This window comes from Crinia signifera, chromosome 7 (assembly GCF_055691185.1).
Source record: "Crinia signifera chromosome 7, ASM5569118v1, whole genome shotgun sequence".
NCBI lineage: Eukaryota > Metazoa > Chordata > Amphibia > Anura > Myobatrachidae > Crinia > Crinia signifera.
In genome coordinates this window covers 65,713,940-65,738,865 of record NC_139223.1, presented here as the reverse complement: position 1 = coordinate 65,738,865, position 24,926 = coordinate 65,713,940, and the positions used below count along the sequence as shown (strand labels likewise).

The window sequence follows — 24,926 nt, the reverse complement described above, 5'->3', positions numbered from 1 at the left end:
GCGTCCTCGACCTAAGGACCCCGTCAACCTTCAGTCCCTGTTGACCTTGCAGTGTCGACCTAAGGAGCTACGCTCTATGTCGACCTTAGGAGCTACACTCAGCACACTATTTTGCTCTCCCGCCATGCCCTAGTGAATGGTAGGGCATGAAATAACGCCTGTCAGCACATGTTAGTTCGAAAAAAATATGAAAAACCCCATGTCGACCTTTTCCATGTCAACCTAATGTCCCTGTTGACCTAACCCATGTCGACCTTCAGTCATGTCAACCTTCATGCATGTCGACCTTCAGTGGTCAACCTAATGCTTGTCGACCTAGTGACCGTGTCCCCTTTGCAAGCAGCTCACACTGATCTTCGCTATGGGCCTTATTCTAGTTCACTCTTTCTGTCAAAATCCTTCTTAGATGGACAAAACCATGTGCACTGCAGGGGGGGCAGATGTTACTTGTGAAGAGAGAATTAGATTTGGGTGGGGTTTTACTTCACAGTGAGATCTATATTGCAGTGTAAAAATAAAGCAGTCAGTATTTACCCTGCACAGAAACTAAATAACTCACCCAAATCTAACTCTCTCTGCACATTTTACATCTGCCCCCCTGCAGTGCACATGGTTGTGTCCATCTAAGAAGGATTTTGTCAGAAAGAGTGAACTAGAATAAGGCCCTATGTTAGCAGTGTATGTAACTGATCTTGTACAGTTGTGTAATTTGTACATATTTTCATTGTCAATCCTTGAAATCCTTCCTTCAGCCTTATAGCATACTTGTCTATGTTTTGGTTGCTCTTTCCAGGAGTGTGCATGCGTGGGATGTGAGTGCATGGAGATTGTGCTCAACATCCTTTTACTCGTGCACTGGTGAAAGCTGGACCCTCCAACCTTTCCCCTCCATGGGTTATTGTGTACTGCAGGGTCACCATGAGATGCGGTAATAACCAGCGCCTGAGCTTTTTGGAGAGGGGAACACAGCCGTAAAAATATTCGTACATTTTATTTGAGGGGGTAATGCCACCCCTCTCCGCATTTGCTCCAGCCCCCTGGCCCATGGGTGCTTTTAGCAGTCCTGCGTGGATGGGGCGGTGGTACAGTCAGTGCTGGTGCAAGGCTTCTTGGCACCCTAGGCAAATTGTCGTCATCCCCCCCCACCACCACCAACCTTGACATACATATTAATAGCCTATCTAGATGTCCAAGTCAGCCGGCATGTGAACATTATCACATATAGTAGGTTGGATGTTCACAGTGGGTGCCAGGAATGAGAGGACTCACCACAGCTGGGATGTATAAGCTGACTGGATGGTCCACGTTGACATCCTGTAGGCAGCTCCTCTGCGCTTAGGAAACCTCGCCCAGCGCTGACGGGAGACAAGTCTCACAGCCACCTGCTGGGCGCCGGGCTCAGCTCTATTGCTCCTCGGCGGCATCAACAGCAATAGGAGGAGACAGGAAAGCGCCGGTCAATGACAGCGTTATGACCGGCGCGACACCTCCTGCAGCTGCACAAGTTAAAGTAAGAGGGTATTGGGCAGAGGGGGGATGGTCTGGAGAAAATTAATGGTGCAGCGGCGGCATGTGAATACCGGCGAATCGCGGGACTATTCTGTTGCTGGGAGGGATAATCAGAGGGGGCGGATGTGTGGGAGAAAAAGGGCTGAGCTGTACTAATAGTATAGCAATGGAACTATTCATCGGCAGCGTGCGGTGCCGCCCTCCTGTTGGCACCGCCCTAGGCAAATGCCTAAGGCTGCCTAATGGTAGCTCCGGCCCTGGGTACAGTGCCCAAAAAGCAGGGTTGGGAGACATTGCAACTTCTTTCATAATATTTTCCTATATTTGCATGATTTCAAAAAGCATCTTAATTTACTATTTACAGTTTATATGCTGAAGCTTCAACCTTGAAGCCTGCATTGATAGAATATCACTTTAACAGCAAAAAGCTTTAGCTGGAATCTTATCTCCACTTATGTTTTCCTTTATGATAACTAAATATTTAATTTCTGATTTCATATCTATATACTGTATATACATTTCCTATCTTACTGGCTCGCAAACAATGTCTGCTTGTAGTGTTCATTCTTGCACCCGCTATCTTTGAAAACCCATACAGTTCCTGTTTCCTGTCTGGGGTGTCGCTGTCTGCTGTGGTGTTTCTAGCACAGGTCTGGTTTGCATATCAGTGCAGGGCCGGTGCTAGGCACCGGAGCGCCCCAGACGGGAGGGGTGCCGCGGCGCTCAACTGCTGGGGGGGGTGCGCATGGTCTCTGCCCAGCCGCCGGGGGGACGGGCGGGGGGTGCGCGGTGTCTCTGCCCAGCCGCCGGGGGGGGGGGGTGATTGCGGAGTCTCTGCCCTGCTGGGAAGGGGTTTTTCGGTGTGTCTGCCCGGACGCAGGGGGGTGGGGCGGTGCGCGGTGTGTCTTGCTGCGGGGGGGGGAGGGAGGGAGAGAGTGTGTTCACTCACCGAACACTGCTTCTCCCTCCGGCTCTCCTGCTCCGCGGTGTGTGTGTGTGTGGGGGGGTGCGATATGGTCGCCGTGCTGCTGGGGGGGGGAGAGAGTGTTCACTCACCGAACACCTGCTTCTTCCTCCGACTCTTCTGCTCCGCTGCTGCGGTGGTGAAGCTTTCCAGCTCACTACCGCCCTCCAGTGGCCGGCGCCCTAGGCAAATGCCTAGACTTGCCTAGTGGTGGTGCCGGCCCTGTATCAGTGCTGATATAAAGACCACACTGTACAAGAAGCACTACAGCAGACAGCGACACCAGGTCAACAGGTATTTGTGATTTATTTTTTTTAGACGTCTATTTCTGGACACTCTCTAAGTGTCCGCACCTTCTTCGTTGTGTATCCTGCTGGACATCAGCTGTGAGGGCACCAGCGCCATTGACACCAGTCAGCTTGGAGTGGCGGTTGATGTTTATTTTGAACAGCAGGTCACAGCATACCAGATACATATCCACAGGCAAGTGAGTTACAGGCAGCAGCATACAGGTAATCACAGCATAGAACAGACTTCTGCACATGCTCCAGTGGTCCCTACCATAGCCCACACCCCGGCCTATCACTTAGGCAGCTAATCCACCATCAAGAGCAAGATGACTCTGTCCTGGGAACACTTATATCATTAAATCACAGGTGCTGCTGATTACACACCTGGCTTCTGCTACTGCTCCAATATATGGGTTGGATCCTCCACATCACTCTCATGTGGAGAGATGCTGTATTTGTCACATCCCCCCCCCCCCCCCCCCCCTTATCTTAAGATTGTTGGCTGTAGTGTCCTCGCCAAGATAATAATACTACTGGAGGGTTGACTCCTGTGGCTCCGTCTGATGATAACACGGGCTGGCTCACTGGAATAGATGTTAGCTTTACCGAGAGGGGAAGGAGGAGGCAACTTTGCCGCACCGCCTCCTCCTTCCCCTCTCGCTGAAGTTAACATCTATTTTAGTGAGCCAGCCCGTGTTATCATCAGACGGAGCCACAGGAGTCAACCCTCCAGTAGTATTATTATTTTGGCGAGTCTGTCCTTTTGCATACGATATATCCAATGCGATCCCTGTCGAAGGCTTCAGGTCTGATAAATTATATATTCTGATCCGATGCACACGTATCCACGCTTTGGACCAGAGGTAAAAATATTTGATTTGCCACTTTTCATTCGATTGATTGCCTTGATTCATTTAAATTGGATGAAATCGGGCAAAATCACATAAGTGTATGGCCACCTTTATATCTGTCTCTGCCTGTCCCCCCTCTCCTATAGCAGTGTTATAATCCTCCTGAACCCCTGCTCTCCATGTATTACCACGCTTCCCCCATCCAGCTTACTTTGTTGCTGTCAGATTGAGGCTTAGCAGAGCACAGAGGTTGTAGTGTGACTCTGGCTCTGTACCAGGCTTACCCACCCTCCTGCATTCATTGAGAGGCTCCCGACTTTTACAGGAGCCTCCCACTGCCCCGAAAAGCATCACAGTCCTCCCGGTTTCTGGGGTTCGCCCGTAATGTCCGGACTGCACATGCACACACCCATAAATGGCAGCAGGCGGGGCTTGCAGGGAAACATCACAGCCAGCCACCGTGGGGTTGTGGGTAGCGGTGGCTCAGCTGCTGCAGTGCCCTGACACAGGGGCGGATCCAGGATAAAATGACAGGGGGGGCACCATGATAAAAGAGGGTTTAGGTGGGGGAGGGGCGGTGTTAGTGGTGCCAGTGTACATGCTAAGAGAGCGGCAGAGAGAGGGTGGGAATGGGATTAAAAATAGGCCCTGGCATTTAAAGCACGCAGGATAACCATGGCGACAAAAGTGAAGGATGTAGTTGTCCGTGCGCCGAAGACGCACTCCAGAAAAGGGTGTGTGGCCACTCTACAGGGGGCGTGTCCTTGAGTGTAGTGTACAACACCATATACAACTTCTAAACATTATGCAACAAAATACTAGACCCCATTATACTTGCCTCTTACACATGATGCCAAATGGAATGAGCTAAAATTCACATAATGCCACATGGATTGAGCCAAAATTCACATAATGCCACACAGATTAAGCCAAAATTCACAATACGCTTCATAAACAGGGACATTGTCCACCAAAGGACAATTTACACCATAATGTCCATTACACGTTAAGTTACACGCCATTATGTCCATTATGTATTATGCCAAACACCATAATGCCTATTAAAAATTATTCTACATAAGTGCTGCTAATCTACATGCTCATTGCCAAGGGTTCCATGCTCATTGCCAGAGGTTCCATGCTCGTTGCCATGTGGGATTACATGCTCATTGCCAAGGGGGAATACATGCTCGCGGGAAATGAGGGACAGCCGCTGCCAGGCAGAAGTGATCGCCACTTACAGTGGCAGAGCCTGTCTGTATTCAGAGCACTGCAGGTCCCGGGTATTTGAAATAATACCCCTTTCACACAAGAAAATGCATTCCCAGGTTGGCCCCTTTTACACTAGCCTAGTCCCTGCATTTTCTGGTGTGAGGGGGAGTGAAAACCAACCCTCCCCCCTTTAACCAGTTATCTAATTTAGCCGGCTATATCTTCGGAACCAACTGACCCATTTACATAAGACAAGTATCATATTGAAGAACTTTTAAATGGGCTTTGAATGATTTTAGTCCAGTGAAGCTGGAACGTTTGGTTCCAGAGTAATCTGCCCTCAAAGAACATGAACAGCTATGAAATAACATTTAAAAAAAAAAAAATGGTTTACACGCAATATCTCTGGGGAAAAAAACGTTACAGCTTTGCCAGGCGATATCTCCGGTTACCGGGGGGCTAGAGACACAGGGCTGGGTTTGTTGGAAAATGACAGGGGCACGTGCCCGGGTGCCCCCCCTCTGAATCCGCCACTGCCCTGACAGCATATCAGCCAGAGGACCAGGAGAGCCAACAGCCGGGGCTCTGCTTCTTCACTGAAGCTGGCCCCGCCCACCTCACTCACTCACAGTGTGCGAGTCTCCTCTGCCTGCTGCTAGCTGCCGGGACCATGGAGAGGGGACTGTGCATAATGGAGTGGGGGCTGTGCATAATGGGAGTTGGGGCTGTGCATAATGGGGAGTTGGGGCTGTGTATAATATAACGCAGGTGCATGTACTGTCTTTAATATGTGGGTATGTGTGTTATATAATATAGAGATGCAGTGGTGTAACTATGGAAGGTTCAGGAGTTGTAATGGCTATGGGGCATATATTTTTGGGGAGCCCCATGGCCTAGCAGGCCCTCCCCTGCAACATTTTTCACATTTTAAACGTAGTTGTAGACAGCGGCACCGTAGTCCCATGCTCCCCCTGCCAGTGGCTCACCCTGCTAACAATGGCGCTAAAGTCCAATTATCCCCCCGTGAGCAGTGGTTGCAGGCCCATTCTGCCAACCACAAGCGGCTCTGCCGCAGTAACATGTTCACCTTTCAGCGCCACTTGTCTCAATCTCCCCCTGTGAGCATTGGCAAGTAGAAGACCCTGAGCTACTGGCGCTGGTGAGCAGAAGACCCAGCGACCAGTGGCTCAGGTACACAGCGATGTCTATACAGAAGGGGGAGGGCATAGTGCAATGGGTCTCAAGCCTTTCATACCCCTACTCTATCCCACACTCCCCCTCTCTCTCTCCCCAAGCCCCCTTTTTCCACTTGTCTTCTCTCTCTCCCTGCTCTCACTTTCCCTCCCTGGTTATAGGTGTATGCAGGATGACAGGGTGAGCCTGGTTCCTCAAATACAGCAGCTGCGCTCCACCCCTGCCCACTCTGAGTCTGTGTCTTTACCCACTGAGAGCAAAACACTCTCTCTCTCTCTCTCTCTCTACCTTCCACTTTGTGTCTTTCTCACACCTGCTCTCTCCGTAGCTCTCTCCCTTTCTGACTCTAATTTACTGCCTCTCTCTCTCTCTCACATTCCCTCTGACGCTCCCACCTCTGTGACTCTCACATACTTCCCCTTAATTTCTCACAAATGCACTTTCTTCTCTCTATCTCTCATACTCTCTCTCCTTCTGTCTCTCTCTCTCCCTCACACACACACACACACACACACACACACAAGCGGATAAGTAGCAAGAGAGGAAGAAGAGTTACATTTCGTTAAGTGCAGTGTTACAGGCAGCAACAACCTCATCTAAATCAGGCCCAGAGTTTTCTTCTGCCACTGCAGGACACATCCCTTAGTGGCGATATCTACGCCAATAGGTGGAGTTAGACACGCCCCCTTGCCGGAGCATGGCACGTCCTCTCATCGGCGTGGAACATTCTACTAGCAGCTAAAATCTCCATAAAACTAGTTTTCAAAAGTAGGCAATGATGCTCTATACTGGCTTTTCTAACAGCTCCTCTCATGCAGAACCCATCCTCCCTGCTCTAGCCAGACTTATTATTTATTTATTAACAGTTTTTTATATCGCGCAGCATATTCCATTGCGCTTTACAAAAGGAAACAGTGATACAACAAACAGACAGTCAAAAGGTAGGAGGGCCCTGCTCGCAAGCTTACAATCTATAGACTTGAAATGTGAAGTCTGGATTTCTGACAGGGTAGTGGGAAAGTCAGAGTTTTTGTAGAGCGGAAGACTCTAAAATGAGATGGGAAAATTGAGGATAAATGGCAGTTTTTAATTTGATATAATTTAACAAACGGTTTAAATCTATGATTATATTCTATCATTACGCTTGTGTAGAAATACGCTGGTAGGAACACTTTTCCCCCAGAAATTCACTCTGTAAGCTGTGTGGCAACAGACTCTATGGAACGGTGAAGCATTGACATCAATAAGCTTTAGGCTTTTTGAAGGTGTTCAGGGTGTAAAAATTGCAGATGAGTAATAACATTAACATTTTCTTGTCACATTATTGCTGTCACTGGAAGCAGAATAACAAGACACCACTAGGGCTGGTGGGAAAAATACTTTAGGTCAAGGATATTTTACATAAACAATTGTCTGACTCTAGGGAATTACACTCCCCATTGCTTGCATGCAGGTCATATGGAAATGAAAACCTGTTCTACTGAGTAGGGGTCTTAGACAAAGCTTTACTACTTCCGTGCTTATGCACACAAACTTCTCAGAACAACTTCTTCAATGGAATTTTGTCCGTAAAACTGGTTTTGCTGATGACAATATATTTGTATTCGTAGATACAGCGGAGCTAGAATACCATCAAGTCCATGTATATATCCCTATAAGCACTGTGCCTGAAGTGCTTCTGTTTTCCCAGGAGACCTGCCCTCTGGACTGGTCACAGTTATATACTGTATCACTCCTGTATATCTCTCTGTAAGCATCATGAGCTTTTTCTTATTCCTGTATGCTTAATTTTAAGCACTGTCAACCTGGTTTCCCAGATGACCTACCCCCTGTGCCTCACAGTTATACATCACACTTGCATACCACACTATAAGCATTGTCAACCTGCTGGAAACTGGGGTACTTGTGGAGTATCACGGCTCCCACGACCTTCATCGTATGCTGATTGTATGCTTAAAATCGCATCGCATACGATCAAATCGCATGCGATGCGATCGCACCCGATTTTGCACTGAAATGCATCAGAATGCATTGAAATGTGTATTAAACTTGTGAAATGCCCCCAAATGCCATTTTTCATAGTGCACCACCCCCACTATCAACGTCAACCCGAAGCGTGGCGAGCGCATCGAGCCCGCGAGGGGCGGCGGTACGCGTCCTATGACCTTTTCATACCCCCACTATCCACGTCGGCGTGGAGTTGAGAATAGAAAGTGTGGCGAGCGTAGCGAGCCACCGAGCCCGAAGCGCGGCGAGCGCAGCGAGCCCCGCGAGGGGACGCGGATACCTTCACAGCTATACGCGTCCCCTCGCGGGCTTCACAGGTATCCGCGTCCCCTCGCCACGCTTCGGGCTCGGTGGCTCGCTGCGCTCGCCACACTTTCTATTCTCAACTCCACGCCGACGTGGATAGTGGGGGTATGAAAAGGTCGTAGGACGCGTACCGCCGCCCCTCGTGGGCTCGCTGCGCTCGCCACGCTTCGGGTTGACGTTGATAGTGGGGGTGGTGCACTATGAAAAATGGCATTTGGGGGCATTTCACAAGTTTAATACACATTTCAATGCATTTTTATGCATTTCAGTGCAAAATCGGGTGCCATCCCATCGCATCGGATGCCATCGTATGGCATCCGATGCGATCGCATACGATTTTTAAGAAAAAATGCTCAAAAATCTGTAAAAATCGTATCGCATCGTATGCCAACGTATGCCACTACATATGGCATACGATGCCATACGATGGGAGCCATGATACTCCACAAGTACCGAAACTGGTTTCAGGGAGATTCCATAGCTCACAACTTGAGCATGGTAAAAATGAGGATCATCTTACGCGGCCGACCCGGGATGGGGGTGGGGCTACAAAGCAGGTGGGTGTGGTCTCCAGTAAAGTGGGCATGGCCCAGTGCAGGGACACCAATTTTCGTCATATTTCCCTGGTGGCTGGCCGCTAGCTAGCAGGCTTTGTTGACCTGGGTGGCTCTTGTGCTGACCACGGCCAGCGGTGCCACCTAGTCTAATGTAAAATAGTAGAAGTGGGTTTATTTCAAATAAATGTTCATTAGGTACTACAAATCGGGGGGGGGATTCTAATCCATTCGGACAGGGGCGATGGTTGATGGACTGCGCATGCGCAAGGTCTTTTTTGTGCATATGCAAGTCCACTGTGTGAATGGCCGCGGCAATTTACAATGCTGCCGGGCCATTTGCACGGGGGGTGTGGAGTGGTGGGTCAGGGTGTCACCCATGGAAACGCAGAGCATTTCATGGGCGTTCCTGTGAAAGTCTCCACTGACTTCTATTGCGTGACCTGAAGAAATCAATCAATGGTCGGCAAACATTGAATGATTTCTCCGCCAACAGGACATGCGAGGGATTGTGTCTTTGTGGTTGACCCCATACGGCCAACATGCATTAGGTTGATGTGGTCAAAATATCAACATATTCCATATGCCAACATGTAAAAAGTCACAGTGCTTGAGGTCAACAGATACAAAGGTCAACAGGTAAAATTGGTCGGCACTGTGGGGGGGGGGGGGGGCAGAGGTGAGCTGGTATGGGGGATTGATGACACGATCATGTCATCATAGCCCCAGCATGCTATACGATGCCAATATTACAGGATGATGCAAATTCAGTGTGCGCATTATGGCTATCGAGCGTTGTCGCTGTGATAGAAAGCCACAGCTCCAATCACAGAGGTGTCAGCACTTCCTGTTCTCTCTGAGTGGCCAGAAGTCAGGAAGCTACCAGCAGACTACCAACAGTATACAAAGGGCAGTAGCAGGCAGCCAGTTGGATCCAAATTCCAAGAGACTTGCCCACATTTACAGGTGGTCAGGAGCACCAACCCATTTCTGGGAGCCACCCCGGCCATTCCAGGAGTGTAGACAAGTATGCTTTAAACTCAGGGCCTGATTCAGACCTGTTCGCTAGGCTGCATATACTCACAGCCTAGCGAACAGGTAAGCACCGCTTGCCTCCCCGCTGAACACCCACCTCCCGAAACTCCTCTCTAGCATGGGAGGGCTTGTGCATGCGAACACATGCCCTCACATGCCGCCACCTGGCTGAAAAATCATTCGATGGTCGCTGACCATCAAATGATTTCTTCCCTGTTCGCAGATAAAAACTGAACTGACTTTTATCTTTGCAGGAGATGGGCGAATTCAGGGAGAGCATTGACATCATGAGACGTCAGCCGCTGGTGTAGACATGCCTGCGTTCCCAGGAGAACGCCCAGTGTATTTTTGGGGACACCCATAAAATGCTGGGCGTGCCCCTGCTGCCGCCACCTTCCCTACTACGGCCCTCCCTTCCTGAAACGAATGGCCAGTGAGTGTGGAATTCCCTGAAGCCATTCGCTCCTGGGGTTTGCACATGTGCATATTTGTGCATGCGCAGACCCCAAACGTCGGGGAAGGGGCAGAATTCGGACCAATACGAACAAGTCTTAATAGACCCTTCAGTTTGAGACAGTATAGGGTAGTTTAGACTGAGGACCAAATCATGTGACTGACCTGTGTCCTGCTTTTGTACCTGAGCAGTGGATGTGAGACGCTAACAGCGGGTGTCTGTGGGCACAAAACGGCAGCTGGACCATTATTAGCATATCTTTTGCAAGTGCCCTGCAGGCGAAATCTCAGCAGGACATGTGCCTGCCTGCACCTCTGAAGCAGGGTATAGTACATAGGGTTATTATTTTTGAAATACACATAAAACTTCCATCTGTTCATATTATAGTCAACTGGCATTCCATTTACAAAGACCAGAGCTGTCATTATTAGTGCATCCCTCCTGGATGAGCCCGCTCTCCAATGGACAGTGTTTCCACATTTTTATATTTTCAGATTTCCTGGTCTCTATCTGTTTTTTCCTGGTTTACATGGACAAATTTCCTGTTAAATGTCGTAGTAATAATAATGCTGTAGTAAGTACATAACAGGATAGCTAACAAAACATAAGCCCTGTTACATAAGCATCGATTTTTCCCAATTTTCAATTCGATTTTGCTTATAGAAGCAAAATTGAATCGATCTGCATTTGATTCGATGCGCGATCCTGTTTTCACAAAATCGAACAGAAAAATCTACTGTGCAGCCAAGGAAATATCGAATTCGATCTAGTAAATCGAATGTGTACAATGTATCATGAATGTATATCGAATTCGATATCGAATTCGATATCTAATGCAAAAGTACATATCTAATGCCAAATCGAATGGAAAGATCTAATGCCAGATCTAATAGAAAATCGAATATAACATCGAATTAAAAGCAAATCAATGTGTGTGTACAGGGCTTTAAAAAGATAATGAAAATTCACTGAAATAAACTAATACGTAGTTTTTTTCCATTATATGTTTATTATTTTTTTTTTGTGTCAGCAGACATTATAAAGAAATAAATCAAGCTATGTGTACAACAATACAAGCTTATAAGATTCGATGGTGAAGATACATAGCCGGTCATACCAGTACAGAAGTTGAAAAGGTAATTTTACCCGATATAAAGGCATTTCAAGAATCAAATTTCCCTGTGACCAGGAAAAAAATTCCAGAAGGTGGAACACTATACCTTATCATTGTCAGATTTTGCTGTTACCTGCGGGAACCCTGCCCAGGGAGTAGCCCTCACAGTTATACAGCACTGTTTCCTAATGTCACTATTAGCCGTGTAATACATGACTGCCGTTACTTGATGACATTATGTAGGAGAGTCACACAGTGACACTGTATGTGTATAGTAGGCAGAGACCGCAGCCAGTCAGTAGTGCTTGGTCTCCCTGGGAACAGCATGCAGAAGTTTTCCAGGAGGACACATAACAGTGAGGAGGGGAGCTGCTGCTGCTGTGTGTTTGTATGACTGGCAGCTGTGTGTTACTACTTTGTGTATTATACACATGCTCCTGCTGGGTCACACATTGGACTGTACCAGACTCTGCTGTTGTGTAGGATGACGATCTGATCCAGTCGCTCCATGACATATGGATGTAGTCAGAGGTAAGAGCTGTGAACCTGAGAACTTAAAGCATGTGTGTCTAGGTGGCTTAAAGGAACAGTGCTGTTAATCCTTTAATGTAGAGTATATTGTACTATGAATGCTAGAGGATATAAACCCAAACATACAGTATGAGAGAGATTGCTTTAATGTATGGATAATGGGTATATAGTGTTAAATTTAGAAGTAGAATTAGCTGCATGGATGCTTTTAGATATACAGTATAGACAGATATTTAAACTAAAACTAGACCAGCTGGCTGTTACACTCCTATGCTCTCATTGCTTTGTTACTATCATTTGGAAATAATTCCTATGGAGATACTTCTGAGATCTGACAGATCTGACAGTATACGGTTGTTAGGTCGACACACATAGGATCAACATGAAATTGGTTGTCATGGCTAAGGTCGACATGTTTGGAAGGTTTTTTTGCTTTGTTTTTGAGCCGACATGTGCCGACAGGCTGTATCATGTCCCACCATCCACTAGGGTGTGGAGGGAGAATAGAAAAATGTACCGAGCGCAGCAAGGCACCGTAGCCAAAGCATGTCTATGTCGACCATGTGACCTAATGCTTGTGTCGACCTTCCAACCATGTCGACCATAGCCATGTCAACCTAATATTGGTCAACCCATACCCAGCATCTACATGGGTGCACAGAGAGAGGTTGGGTACAAAGTGGAGGTGCATCGTTGGGCCTGGGACCCGGTATTCACTATGCTTGGCTGTACCCCAAACACAGACATGTCCCTAGTACTGGGGCACAACAGATCTCCCAGCAGCAATGGGCATGTAAGCACATGACATGTAATACTGCTTTGGTGGAATCTGGACTTTAGAATTTTTTTAATCTGTCTCTTCAGTGATTATTCATTTATAATGCATACAGTACCTGATACAAATACTACTAACAAGCATTACAAGTGTGTTGGTACTGTGCATTAGGCAAAGGCTGGTGAGTGGCAGGGACATTTCAAGGGTCAACTGTGATTATTCCTTGAAATTTTGGACAGTTGACAAGATGTCAGGGTTCATTTTATTGTTTAAGTCTGTGTTCAGCTCATTATGTTACAACGTGTATTGTGAGATTGGGTCATTAATGAGCAGCAATAACACTTTCATCCTGCCCACTACAGGGCAGGGAGAGAGCATCGACTGCTACTGCTCAACCTGGCAAGGGACTAGGGGTAATGGGGATACATGGGGCTTAAAGTTGTCCTCAAGCGGTGATGGAACTCATTTCCCCTGCCACCTCCCCTCCCTCTCCCCCCATTAGGCAGAGCCCCAGCCATGGCAAGGGTTTTTTGGCTGCCGCTGCAAAATTTGTGCCATACCTCCCATATTTTATAAAGGGACAGTGGCTCACACTAATACAACCAATTCAAGTAATGCTATGCTAAGACGTAATGCCCACAGTAGTATTGCATATACACATAGGGGGTTATTTACGTTCATTCTGTCCTCCGCGCTCCATGTGCAGGTGCGTTTCTGCGCATGTACAGACGTAGGGTGTACGCACCCTAGACGGCGTATGGGGGGTGGAGAAGGGCGGGGGGTGCCAGGCTGCCCCATTACCATATGGGAACGCCCAGCGTTCCATGGGCGTTTCCATGAGAACACTGGGCATTCTCATGGTAATGAGGTGGTGACGCACATATCCGTCCCAGTGTGCACGCATATGGAAGTGACTTAAAAGTTATATGCGTGTACCTTCCACATCTTTCGATGGTCGGCGACCATCGAAAGATGTGGGAGGTTACCCACGGCATATGAATGGATGTTTATGCTAAACATCCATTCACAGCCTGTGTGGGCGAACCCACGCTGCGAGCGGGGGCGTGGGGGGGTGTTCATTCGCCGGTTGGGGTTTGGTGAATTTGCAAGGCTGTGAATTCACAGCCTTGTGAATCAACCAGAATAACCCCCATAATGCCCACAGAAGTAGTGGCCCTTTCACAAAATGTCAACAGTAATTGCCCTTAATGCACATATCTGTCTCTCCAGCAGCTTTCCTCTCTTCTTCAATTCAGCAGTGGTGTCGGCATGACATCACATATGCCGTGCCTGTAAAGGAAGCCCAATGGGACTGGCTTTTCTACAGAGCTGTGGTGGAGGTGGAACTTAGGGCCTTATTCTAGTTCACTCTTTCTGACAAAATCCTTCTTAGATGGACAAAACCATGTGCACTGCAGGTGGGGCAGATTTTACTTGTGCAGAGAGAATTAGATTTGGGTGGGGTTTTACTTCAAAGTGAGATCTATGTTGCAGTGTAAAAATAAAGCAGTCAGTATTTTCCCTGCACAGAAACAAAATAACCCACCCAAATCTATTTCTCTCTGCACATGTTACATATGCCCCCCTGCAGTGCACATGTTTTTGTCCATCTAAGAAGGATTTTGTCAGAAAGAGTGAACTAAAATAAGGCCCATATCTCAGCATCCTGATACAGACAATCCCCGGCCCGGCATACGAACATTGGGATATCGGCTGTTGGAATTCTGTGTTGACATTCCGATGTTTTAAAAGTTACAATGCCTGTGTTATGACAGCAGTTAGTATATTGAACATACAGTAGGAATCCTGACTACCGGGATGCTGACTGCATACCGAGCCATGCACCATAGCAATAGCCTTCACAACACCAACATGTGAAGGAAAAAGGCAGACAATTTATACATACTACCACAGAATGCCCATTCCCACTGCCTGCTACCTAGCAGTACAACTGCCCAAGGGAGGTCCCATAAGTGCAACCACCAACTGGAAAACCTAATTGCCATTCCTTCCATTATCCCTGGAATCACCATTTTTTATGTCCTTATAATGTAATAAAATTATTTGAAGATAGCTGAATCTTCATCCACAGATTTCCTGGGGGTGGGGGTATAATATGTCAAAATCATAATGTTGATATGTTCAGACATGTCTCAATGTTCAATACCGAAAGATGACAAGTCAACAGCCAGTGTTAAAGTTGGCATGTCAACATTCTGAAACTAATTCTAACCGCAGCCTAACCCTAACTGCAACCTAGCCCAAACCCCAGTCTAACCGTAACCTCAACCCAACACTAACAGCAACCTAACCCTAACCCCAGCCTAAGTCTAAATGCAGGGCTGGCGCCACCACTAGGCAGCCTTAGGCATTTGCCTAGGGTGCAGGGTGACAGTTAGGAGCAGGTCCCCGGGGATAGAGGTTAGCAGCAACTCTCTCCCCCTGGAGCGAATCGGCCGCATCACCCTTCGTGGAGTTAGCCGCATCACACCTGCCCCTGGGGCGCACCCTAGCCCTAACCCCAGCCTCACCCTACCCACAGCCTAACACTAACAGCATCCTAACCCTAACTGCTAGCCCTAACCTTAACCTAGCCATAAATGCAACTCTAAACGCCAACTTACTGCAGACTAACCTTAACCCTATTCGAACATCATTATGTCAATGTTGATATTTGTCAATATATGAAACCCAATACTCCAAGGCTCGCTTATAGATAATTATTTCAAAATCAAAGGCTGCTAGACCACAATGTTCCCTAAGGGTAAGGAAACAGTAAACCACAATATGTTCCCCAGGTAGTAATAGTCTGTAATAATGTATAACAAATAGAAATACACCTTCATTTATCTATCTGCAGCTATTTGTATGTAGTCCAATATATCACTACTATCAGCCACTGACAATACTTATATGACATTTTTATCTGTAATTATTTTTAGGCAGCGAATGCAAACGTCTCACATCCAATAATAGGGGGAAATTTAATTGGAATTTAATAGGATGAGAGATTCAGAAAGTGAGAGATTTGCGAAGAAATCTCCAGGTTTTTTTTAAGGCAGCAATCATCTACACTTCAGAACCAGTGTAAATGATTGCTGCTTTGAAAAAACTGGAGATATCTTACCAAATCTCTCACTTTCTGAATCTCTCATCCTATTACATTGCATCCATAATGTTAATGAGCTTTAGTGCAGATTAACATGATGTTTCCAGACAGAGTTGCCCAATGCCACCTAACATGCTTGCTATATAACTGGCAGAATAATTTGACAATGCAGTTTATGTGAAGTTACCTTCCTCACCAAATGCTGTATTACTGTTTTCAAGGAACTGGTATATCATCTTCAGACACCACGTTCATTCCTGAAGTGAGTTCTGAAAATTGTATGCACTAATGTACTGTATTTATGCGAATTTTTTATGCTGCCAACATCCCAAGTAGGCTCGTATTTCTAGTCCAGAGGTCATAAGCGGATTTTTTTCTCAAGTGGACAAAACCATGTGCACTGCAGATGGGGAAAGTGTAACAAGTGCAGAGAGAGTAAAGATTATGCCCTATGCGACTATGCCCAGCTGCGGGGAAAGCTGCGCAGTGCATACACACTGAGCGGCTTTCCCCCTGCCCGGCACCGACGGAGGGGGGAGGACGGCGTTGCATAGCACAGAGCTATGCAAAGCCGTCCTCAAAGTTGCTCATCTGCTGGTATTACCAGCAGATGAGCAGCTTTTCCCGGCGATGTTGCGGGATCGCACAGCAGCGCTCATCGCTGGGGCATACACACTGGGCGGATTTGAGCTGAAAGCCGCTCAAACAGGCATTTTTTGAGCGGCTTTCAGATTAAAGTCGCCCAGTGTGTATGGGCCTTTACATTTGGGAGGGGTGTGTTGAAACTGAAATCTAAATTGCAGTGTAAAAATAAAGCAGCCAGTATTTACCATGTACAGAAACAAAAAAAAACTGCCAATCTGTCTCTCTCTGCACCTGAAGTGCAGCATGTTTTTGTCCAATTGAGAAAAAAATCTGCTTTGATATCAAGTCTGAATTAGGCCCAGTGACTGCTATGATTTAGAACAGTTCAGTGTCAAAAATGATCATTTGATAATAGCTAAATTATTTTGATAATTTACCCACTAAAACAGTGATAGGGAACCTTCGTCCCTCCAGCTGTTTTTTGAACTAACATCCCAGAATGCCCTGCTACAGTTTTGCTATTTGGCCATGCTAAAACTGTTGCCGGGCATGCTGGGATGTGCAGTTCAACTACAGATGGAGGGCCAAAGGTTCTCCATCCCTAAAATCTGAAGTGTGAGATTGGGAAACATAAGTACATTGTAGCTATCAGATATAGATTGCAAGTTTTGGTTTAGCCCTGTTTAACTTGTGTTTAGTCCTCCCTACCTCTGAAATACAGTTAGTGGTTTCGTTTGTGTTTCCGTCTACAACTCCTGTGTATGTTTTGACTAGTGTTTAGGCAGATAAAGGCCATTGTATGTATAGTTGCAGCCTAGCAGGACTTTAATGAAGGAGGAAGAGATTTATTTATTTTTAGAAGGGAAAATCCCATCTATGAAGTTAGCCTTCACCTATATACAGATGGGGCCGCTCTCCCCCTTGCCGCCAGCTGGCCATATTGATAGAGCTGGCGGACAGCAGGACAGGGACACGCGAGTGTCTCACACACTCGTGCGTCCCGTTACTGTGAATGGGACGCGGGAACGTCTCATGTGCGCGCCCCATTCTGATGGAAAGCGCGGGGCGGCGTGATGGGAGCTGCTCCATCTGTACAATATATACCTTTTTGTAAGACCAATATTTTGGTTGTACAGCTACCTTCCGAGGACTGTCCTGCTCTGTGTTCACCAAAGGTTAATACAGAACTGAAACACTTCACAGTGGTGAATAGCAGATCATTATCAGTCTGCATTGTCAATACCTATGGCTGCAACTTAACTATCATACGTAGTCCTGTATTTCTGGTCTGTCTAGCATTTAAAGACATGTATTTAAATTACAGGGTCCAAGATCAGTGTTGGATTGAGTCATCAAGGGCCCGCTGGGGGAATGAAATACTGTGGTAGGGACCCAACTTAGGGGTGTGGCCAGTCTCCAGTCTGGGTGTTGCCAGTCACTAGAGAGGTTTGGCTAACCACTGACTGGCCTTAATAAAATACACCATAGCCCTGTGCCGTATACGATAACATGCTTAATATATAATGGGTAATTGAAATGCACAGTCTGGCACCTGAGAGCTATTGGCCACCTCTGGTGTCGCCAATTTCGGTGTCACCACTGCCTTCATGGTCTTAAACCGAGTACACACTAAGCGATGTGTTTACCTGGCGATGTTGGCGGCAGTGGGGACCCGATGAAAGTGCCAGCTTTGGCAAGTACATACACACTTTCTGATGCCGGTGGGAGAGAGCTACGCTGTGAGCGGGGCGATGCCATATTCTGCAGTGCAGCCCTCGTTGACAATGTGACAATGTGCTCCATTGCCTGTTCAGGCAGGACAACGGCGGGCATCCTTAACAAATCACGGGAGGAGGGAATAAGCAAAATTGTTTCAAATATAACTTATTATGTATGGGGCTTTCAACTAGTATTGACCATGTAATAACTCAAAAAATACCAAGCAGCAGACATAATATGGCCAAGGCGTTTTATTGCAACCACACATTTATATCTTAAGAGGAGGGGGAAATTAAAACAAATGCCGCCCAAGGCCAGTTATACATACTGGAGAAGCAAAATCCATGGGTCATTGGGGAAGTCAAAACCCTTTAAAGACCACCACCCTGGGAAAATACCTGGGATTTCCACAAATCTAACCTTGGTGCTCCCCCTTTTTTCCAGGGAGAACCAATAAGTTTCAGCCTGTGACATTAGTTTAAACTTTTTTTCCATCTTAAAATTACCTTCATACATTACTTTATATTTTATTTATGACATATTATTATTATTATTATTATTATTATTATTATTATTATTATTATTGATTGATTGTTTTTTTTCTTATAAAATTTTTTAATCCAAAAAACCCCCAGTGAAAACAAAAAACCCTGGACCCGTTTCTGAGGTGCAGGCAGGGGCATAGTCAGCATTGGTGGCCACCCATCTTTGACTTAATGCAAATAATGCTTCAAACTACAGTACTTCCCTGGTGTTTATCCATACTGCCGAATGTGCAAGGTCTAAGAGGCCCACCTTCGACACACCAGCTAAACTTAAACAAGTTCCTATTTCTGACCATGGCTTACTGTGATTCTGGTTGATAGATCTGCAGTGTGTAGATAGACAGTCAATAGGTCTACCACAAAAGGTCAATGTACAATAGGTAGACAGGGTCACATGCTACCTTTTTTCATGTTGACATTTTGACCCTGACGACCTCTATACTTTTGGCATTCACACAATAATTGTATGGCATTTTCAATGTTTCACCATAAGAAACTGAAGGATAGTGATGAATTTTCATGACAACTTGTAAAATTTGTCATAAATTTTGTAATTTATGGCAAAAAAACCTGGCAGCGCTGCCGTTCACCCTACTCGTATGATAAGTGATGTCGCACTCAGCATGGCCATCATTGGCTGCTCACTTGGCCTTGATATCTGTGCTGCAGTGAACTTGGGGCCTTATTTTAGGTCACTCTTTCTGACAAAATCCTTCTTAGATGGACAAAACCATGTGCACTGCAGGTGGGGCAGATTTTACTTGTGCAGAGAGAGTTAGATTTGGGTGGGGTTTTACTTCAAAGTGAGATCTATATTGCAGTGTAAAAATAAAGCAGTCAGTATTTTTCCTGCACAGAAACAAAATAAGTCACCCAAATCTAATTCTCTCTGCACATTTTACATCTGCCCCCCTGCAGTGCACATGGTTTTGTCCATCTAAGAAGGATTTTGTCAGAAAGAGTGAACTAGAATAAGGCACATGGTGCGCTTAGTAGTCAACTTGTCACTGTTGTTATTGTACATCATTTGTGATTTCCTTTTTAATATTCCAATCCCTTTATACTATGTCAAGCAAATAAGAAAGATGTCAGACGAATACGTACAATATGGATTCACGTGTAAAAAGGAATCGGATCGAAGTCAGCGTCCTCAATGCATGATTTGCAGTGCTGCTAAAATGAAGGGAACAGTTCCTGAAGTTGAATGGAGATGGGAAATACAAGAACAGAACGCTTCCTGAATTTAAGATGAAGAGAGCCAGATTTGATGAAAGGGCCACTCTCGGCTTGTACCCATCGACAAACTGATCTTAACAGCATCATACGAAGTAGCGTACCTGAAACCACACACCAGGGAAACCACAAACCATTGGTGAAATACTCGTAAAACCAGCTGCATTGAAGATGACTAGTACAGGTTGATTATCCCATATCCGAATATCCGTTATCCTAATTATTCCGAAAACCATACATTCCAGAAAGTGAAAAAAATATTATTTTTTTTGCTAAAAACTCACTGGGGACATTTGTAACAGCACTACTGCGGACATGATATGTAACTGGCACTATATGTGTACAAGAAAATAATTGTTTGGCATTCCAATTCAATAAAATCTAGATAGTACACAAATTTTGTTTCATGTTTTGAAACCGTGTTTTTAGAACAAATAAAATATATTTGTGTGCATTTCATGTGTTTGATGTGTTTATACAGCATAAATGCAAGAAACTTATAAATACATAATTGAAATATTAAAATATTCCGAAATACGGAATAATCCGTTATCCAAAATTCTCCTGGTCCAGAGCATTTTGGATATGGGATAATCAACCTGTATCATGCTGGTAAAAGCTGCTGAAAATAAGTTGTCCAAAATTCCTCTTTTCAAGGACACCATCAGCAGCAGAATAGATGAAATGAGCAATGACATCTTGGCTCAAGTAGTTGCAGATCTGATTTCAAACCCTGCAAAATTCAGCCTCCCACTCAACAAAACCACCAATGTTTCCAATCTAAGCCCTGTTTTTGCGAGAGCACCAACATTGTCATGCAGATTGTTTCAAAAATTCTGAGTTCATTCTCATTTTGGCGTACATGGCCGATATCTTCGATTCTCTCAATGTTCTCAATCAACAGAAGCAGGGGGGTGGAGGCAACATCATCGAAGCGTAAGAAAACCTGAAGGCTTTTAAAAAAAAGCTACTGTTATTTAAATGATGACCAGATAATGATAACAATGCAACCTCCCCAGTTGGACGACTGTGTAAGTAAGATCGAAGATGAGTTTGAAATCGGAGACATTTCTGTAACCGGGGAACTGAATCAAGCAATTGCCTTGCACTTAGATGAGCTCACAAAGTCTCTCAACGGATACTTCCGTAACAGAGAGTCATATCCAGCATGGTTGACTAAAGCCTTTCACATTTAGGGGGACATTTACTAAAGGAAATTTGTAAAAAATAGGTGTATTTGTATCCAGAAATACACTTATTTTTGACATTTAGGGGGAAATTTACTAAAGGAAATTTGTAAAAAAAATAGGTGTATTTGTATCCAGAAATACACTTATTTTTGACATTTACTATCCCGAAAATATGGCAATTCGTAGTCGTATTGATGTGCTATCGATACGAATAAGAATTGCCGTATCTTCTGTATAGTACATGTCAAAAATAAGTGTATTTCTGGATACAAATACACCTATTTTTTACAAATTTCCTTTAGTAAATTTCCCCCTTACTATCCCGAAAATACGGCAATTCGTATTGATAGCACATCAATGCGAATACGAATTGCCGTATTTTCCGGATAGTAAATGTCAAAAATAAGTGTATTTCTGGATACAAATACACCTATTTTTTTACAAATTTCCTTTAGTAAATTTCCCCCTTAATGTTGCAGCAGCAGATGTCAATGATGAGTACCTCGACAAAATCATTGAACTTCAGCAGAGCCAGGTTCAACAGCATCTCTTCAGATCAACAACGGTCTCAACATTTTGCTGTCACCAAATCATACCTTACCCTTTTATTTCAAGAAAGACCTTGAGATACTCATATCATTTGTTTCAACTTATATTTGCGAGCAATCCTTTTTGAGGTTGGTAGACATAAAATCGAATAAAAGGAACAGACTTTGCTGTGAAAATTATATGAGAGTGGCACTTGTCAAGGTAAATCCATGCGATACTGAACTTTACCTCTAAAAGGCAACAGCAAAAGTTACATTGATTTGCAGTAAATATTCATTATTTATTAGTTATTTTTTTGTGTGACTATCATCTTTTGTTGGTTTTGTTCTTTGAACACAGTGATTTTATATGCAACTGATGCATGGTTCATTTTGTGCACTAATAAAAATATATCTCTACAGTATGTTTTAAATTTGAAAAAAAAAAAAATTTCCAACTTTGAAGGGTTCCGTGAATGCATTATTATTATTATTATAATTTTATTTATAAGGCGCCACAAGTGTTTTGCAGCGCCGTACAAAGGAACAATACAGGGGCCCTTATTCTAAATCGGACGGTACGGCCCGCGTGCGGCCGTACCGCCGATGTTTTTGTTCTGCACATGCGCAGAGGTCATTCTGCGCATGTGCAGCCCCCTTCGCCGCAGACGGATTTCGTCCGCCGCAAAGGGGGCGTATAGGGGCGTGAGGGGCTTCAGCCCCTCATTACCCTATGTGTACGCCCCGCGTTTCATGGGCGTTCCCATGCAAACGCGGGGCGTATGCATGGTAATGAGGGCATGACGCCCTCATTACCATGACATGGGGGCGGAAAGCTGACGTCGCCGGATGTCAGCTTTCAGCCCCCTTTCAAGCTCCCACACGGACGATTGTCCGTGTGGTCTGAGCTTGCGGGAGCTGCCGCGGCGTGCGGGCCTGCCTTCGATGGTCGTCGACCATCGAAGGCAGGGGGCAGCTCCCACCATGGTGGAGGCGTAGCCTCCACCATTTTTGTGCGGATCGCCAGCCGTCCGTGTACGGACGGCCGTGGCGATCCGTCGGGTGGGCGGCCCTTGGTTTGTGCGGTCGGAGCCCCGTGTGCGGCTCTGACCGCACCAACCAGAATAAGGGCCAGGGAGACAAAACTTGGCATAACATTGAATAAATGTTATGCCAAGTTTTTCTAATGCATGTATGAAACTTGCGGGGTTCACTACCTCCAACAAGTTTAAGAACCACTGCTCTGGACATTGTGGGGGAAATGAAATAGGATGAGATTTTTTTAGGTTTCTAAAAAATCACACCAAATTGCATGTTACATATGCGATTTTCGGAAATGTAATAGGGTGCGCTTTCTTAGACAAAGTTGGAATTCGCATCCGATTTAGAGCGATCTTTAGTAACAAAAATGTGCGATTTTATAGTAATGAAAATGTGTGATTTTTAGACATGTGCGGTTTTTTAGTGACTATAATTTGCTATTTTTTTTAGACATGGAAGTGTGCGGTATTTAGTAAATAAAAAAAGAAAAATGGCGTTAGATCCCCCCTCCTAAGCATAACAAGCCACATGCGCAATTAACCCGTCCTGGTTTCAAATATACAGGGGACAAAATGTGTAGATGTCCCCTGTATTTAAGAAACCAACACCAGGCTCTTGGACCAGTCCTGGTTCCAAAAATACGGGGGGGTCGACCACTGAACAGAAACGGCAATGCTGTAATGATTGCATTTGCTACACAGTTTTCTCGCTTATCATATACAGTTATACATAAACTGCATGATGATGTACCTGGAATTCTAACTCAGTCCCTGGCATTGGATCCTGGGTATGTATAATTTATAATTCTTTTCTCTTGCTTTAGGAGAAAACAATTGCAGAAATTGATACTTCTCATTAAATTCTAACAAGACGCAAAACAAAACAAAAACGAGATCAGTTTTCGTACTGTGTGTTTATGTGCTGACTGACAAGTCTAAACTGCAGTTTGGTTAAACATATATACTGTATAAGAGATCCATTTTCTAGTTTTAGTTATTTTCTTTGGGATTTCTTCATTGGAAGCCTGTTTGCATTCACGAACAGGTATTTTGTTAAAACTTTGCATGAAATTGACTAAGATTGGAGTTCTGCTTCAGATGGGATGTTGCTATTTGCAACCAATCAGATATTATCTATTATTTTCTAGAAGGTGCTAAATAAATGATTTGATTCTGATTTGTTGCCCATAGCAACATCCCATGTGACATAGAACTCCCATCTTAGAAAATGTCTCCCTTTAAGTCTGGACACAAAAGCGTTTTGCTGAAAAACAAAATTGGTAAATTTTCTGTCTCTTGCTTTTTATAGCTACCATGTCTTCAGTAATTTCAGGTGTTTGAATTACCACCTTCACATCAAGAGACAAGTAGGACTCATCCTCAGCATATACAACTAAACTGCAGAAAAATCCCTTGCATTGTCAACAGGGCTCGCTGCCATAAAAACAAATACAAATTTCTGGATGACCAGTGGGGCTTGTCGTCTTTACTTGGGAGACAGATTCCGGATGCACACATCGTTCGGACCAGTGGGGAGTGTTGTCTTAACTGGGGAGACAGGACACTATGATCCCTCTGATTATACGTTGCTAGAACAGTGATGCTAATATATGCAGCAGGAGGGGTCTAATATAGACACCTTCTGTGTGGATGCGTGATCTGCTGCTACGTCTGGGATGCAGCATCAGACTACCTATGACACCATCGGCCAGCTGAATATCTTGATACAAAGACTGGCCACCACAGTTTTGAAAACAAGGCCACAAAATCTCCATCGGCGGACACACTGTACATGTAGGGACACCAATATTTAAAAAAAAGTAGTCCTTTCGAAATGATGTATCATCTTAGTAGCTATTGTTTGGTGATCACAAGTGATGATTACCAGACATACTTTTTTTAATATAAGGGTAAGAGGGCACTATACTGTATTATATCTCTTACACCCATAATCTCTTATCACCTACTGTATAAACATGTTGCAAACCACTCTTGAATAAGGGGAGTTCTCTCACCCAACAATTTCACTCAATGCTACAATTAGAATGTACTGCTAATGCTTTCAGTTCTCGGTGACGTTTGCATTGCTTGCCTAAAACATGGCATTCAATCGCTATACAAAAATGAATACTGTATATGTGTACCAAATTCCAAATAGAAATGCAGGTTTTACATCAGTCTT

General features: G+C 45.0%; 1 protein-coding gene across 5 annotated transcripts in view; it reads left to right on the top strand.

Moving 5' to 3' along the window:
• The window catches only part of TMC5 (transmembrane channel like 5), a 103,664-nt gene that overhangs the window by 1,530 nt on the left and 77,208 nt on the right, over positions 1-24,926 (top strand). For 2 of the 5 annotated variants that reach the window (XM_083153271.1, XM_083153267.1), the window contains exon 1: positions 11,809-12,021. The exons of 1 other annotated variant lie outside the window; for it this stretch is intronic. In XM_083153271.1, the coding sequence (XP_083009397.1) occupies positions 11,999-12,021 (23 nt within the window). In that variant the 5' untranslated portion in view covers positions 11,809-11,998. Of the gene's footprint in view, positions 1-2,795; positions 2,986-11,409; positions 11,513-11,808; positions 12,022-24,926 lie in introns of those variants that run through there. 2 more of the 5 variants (XM_083153269.1, XM_083153268.1) reach the window with 2 other exon arrangements.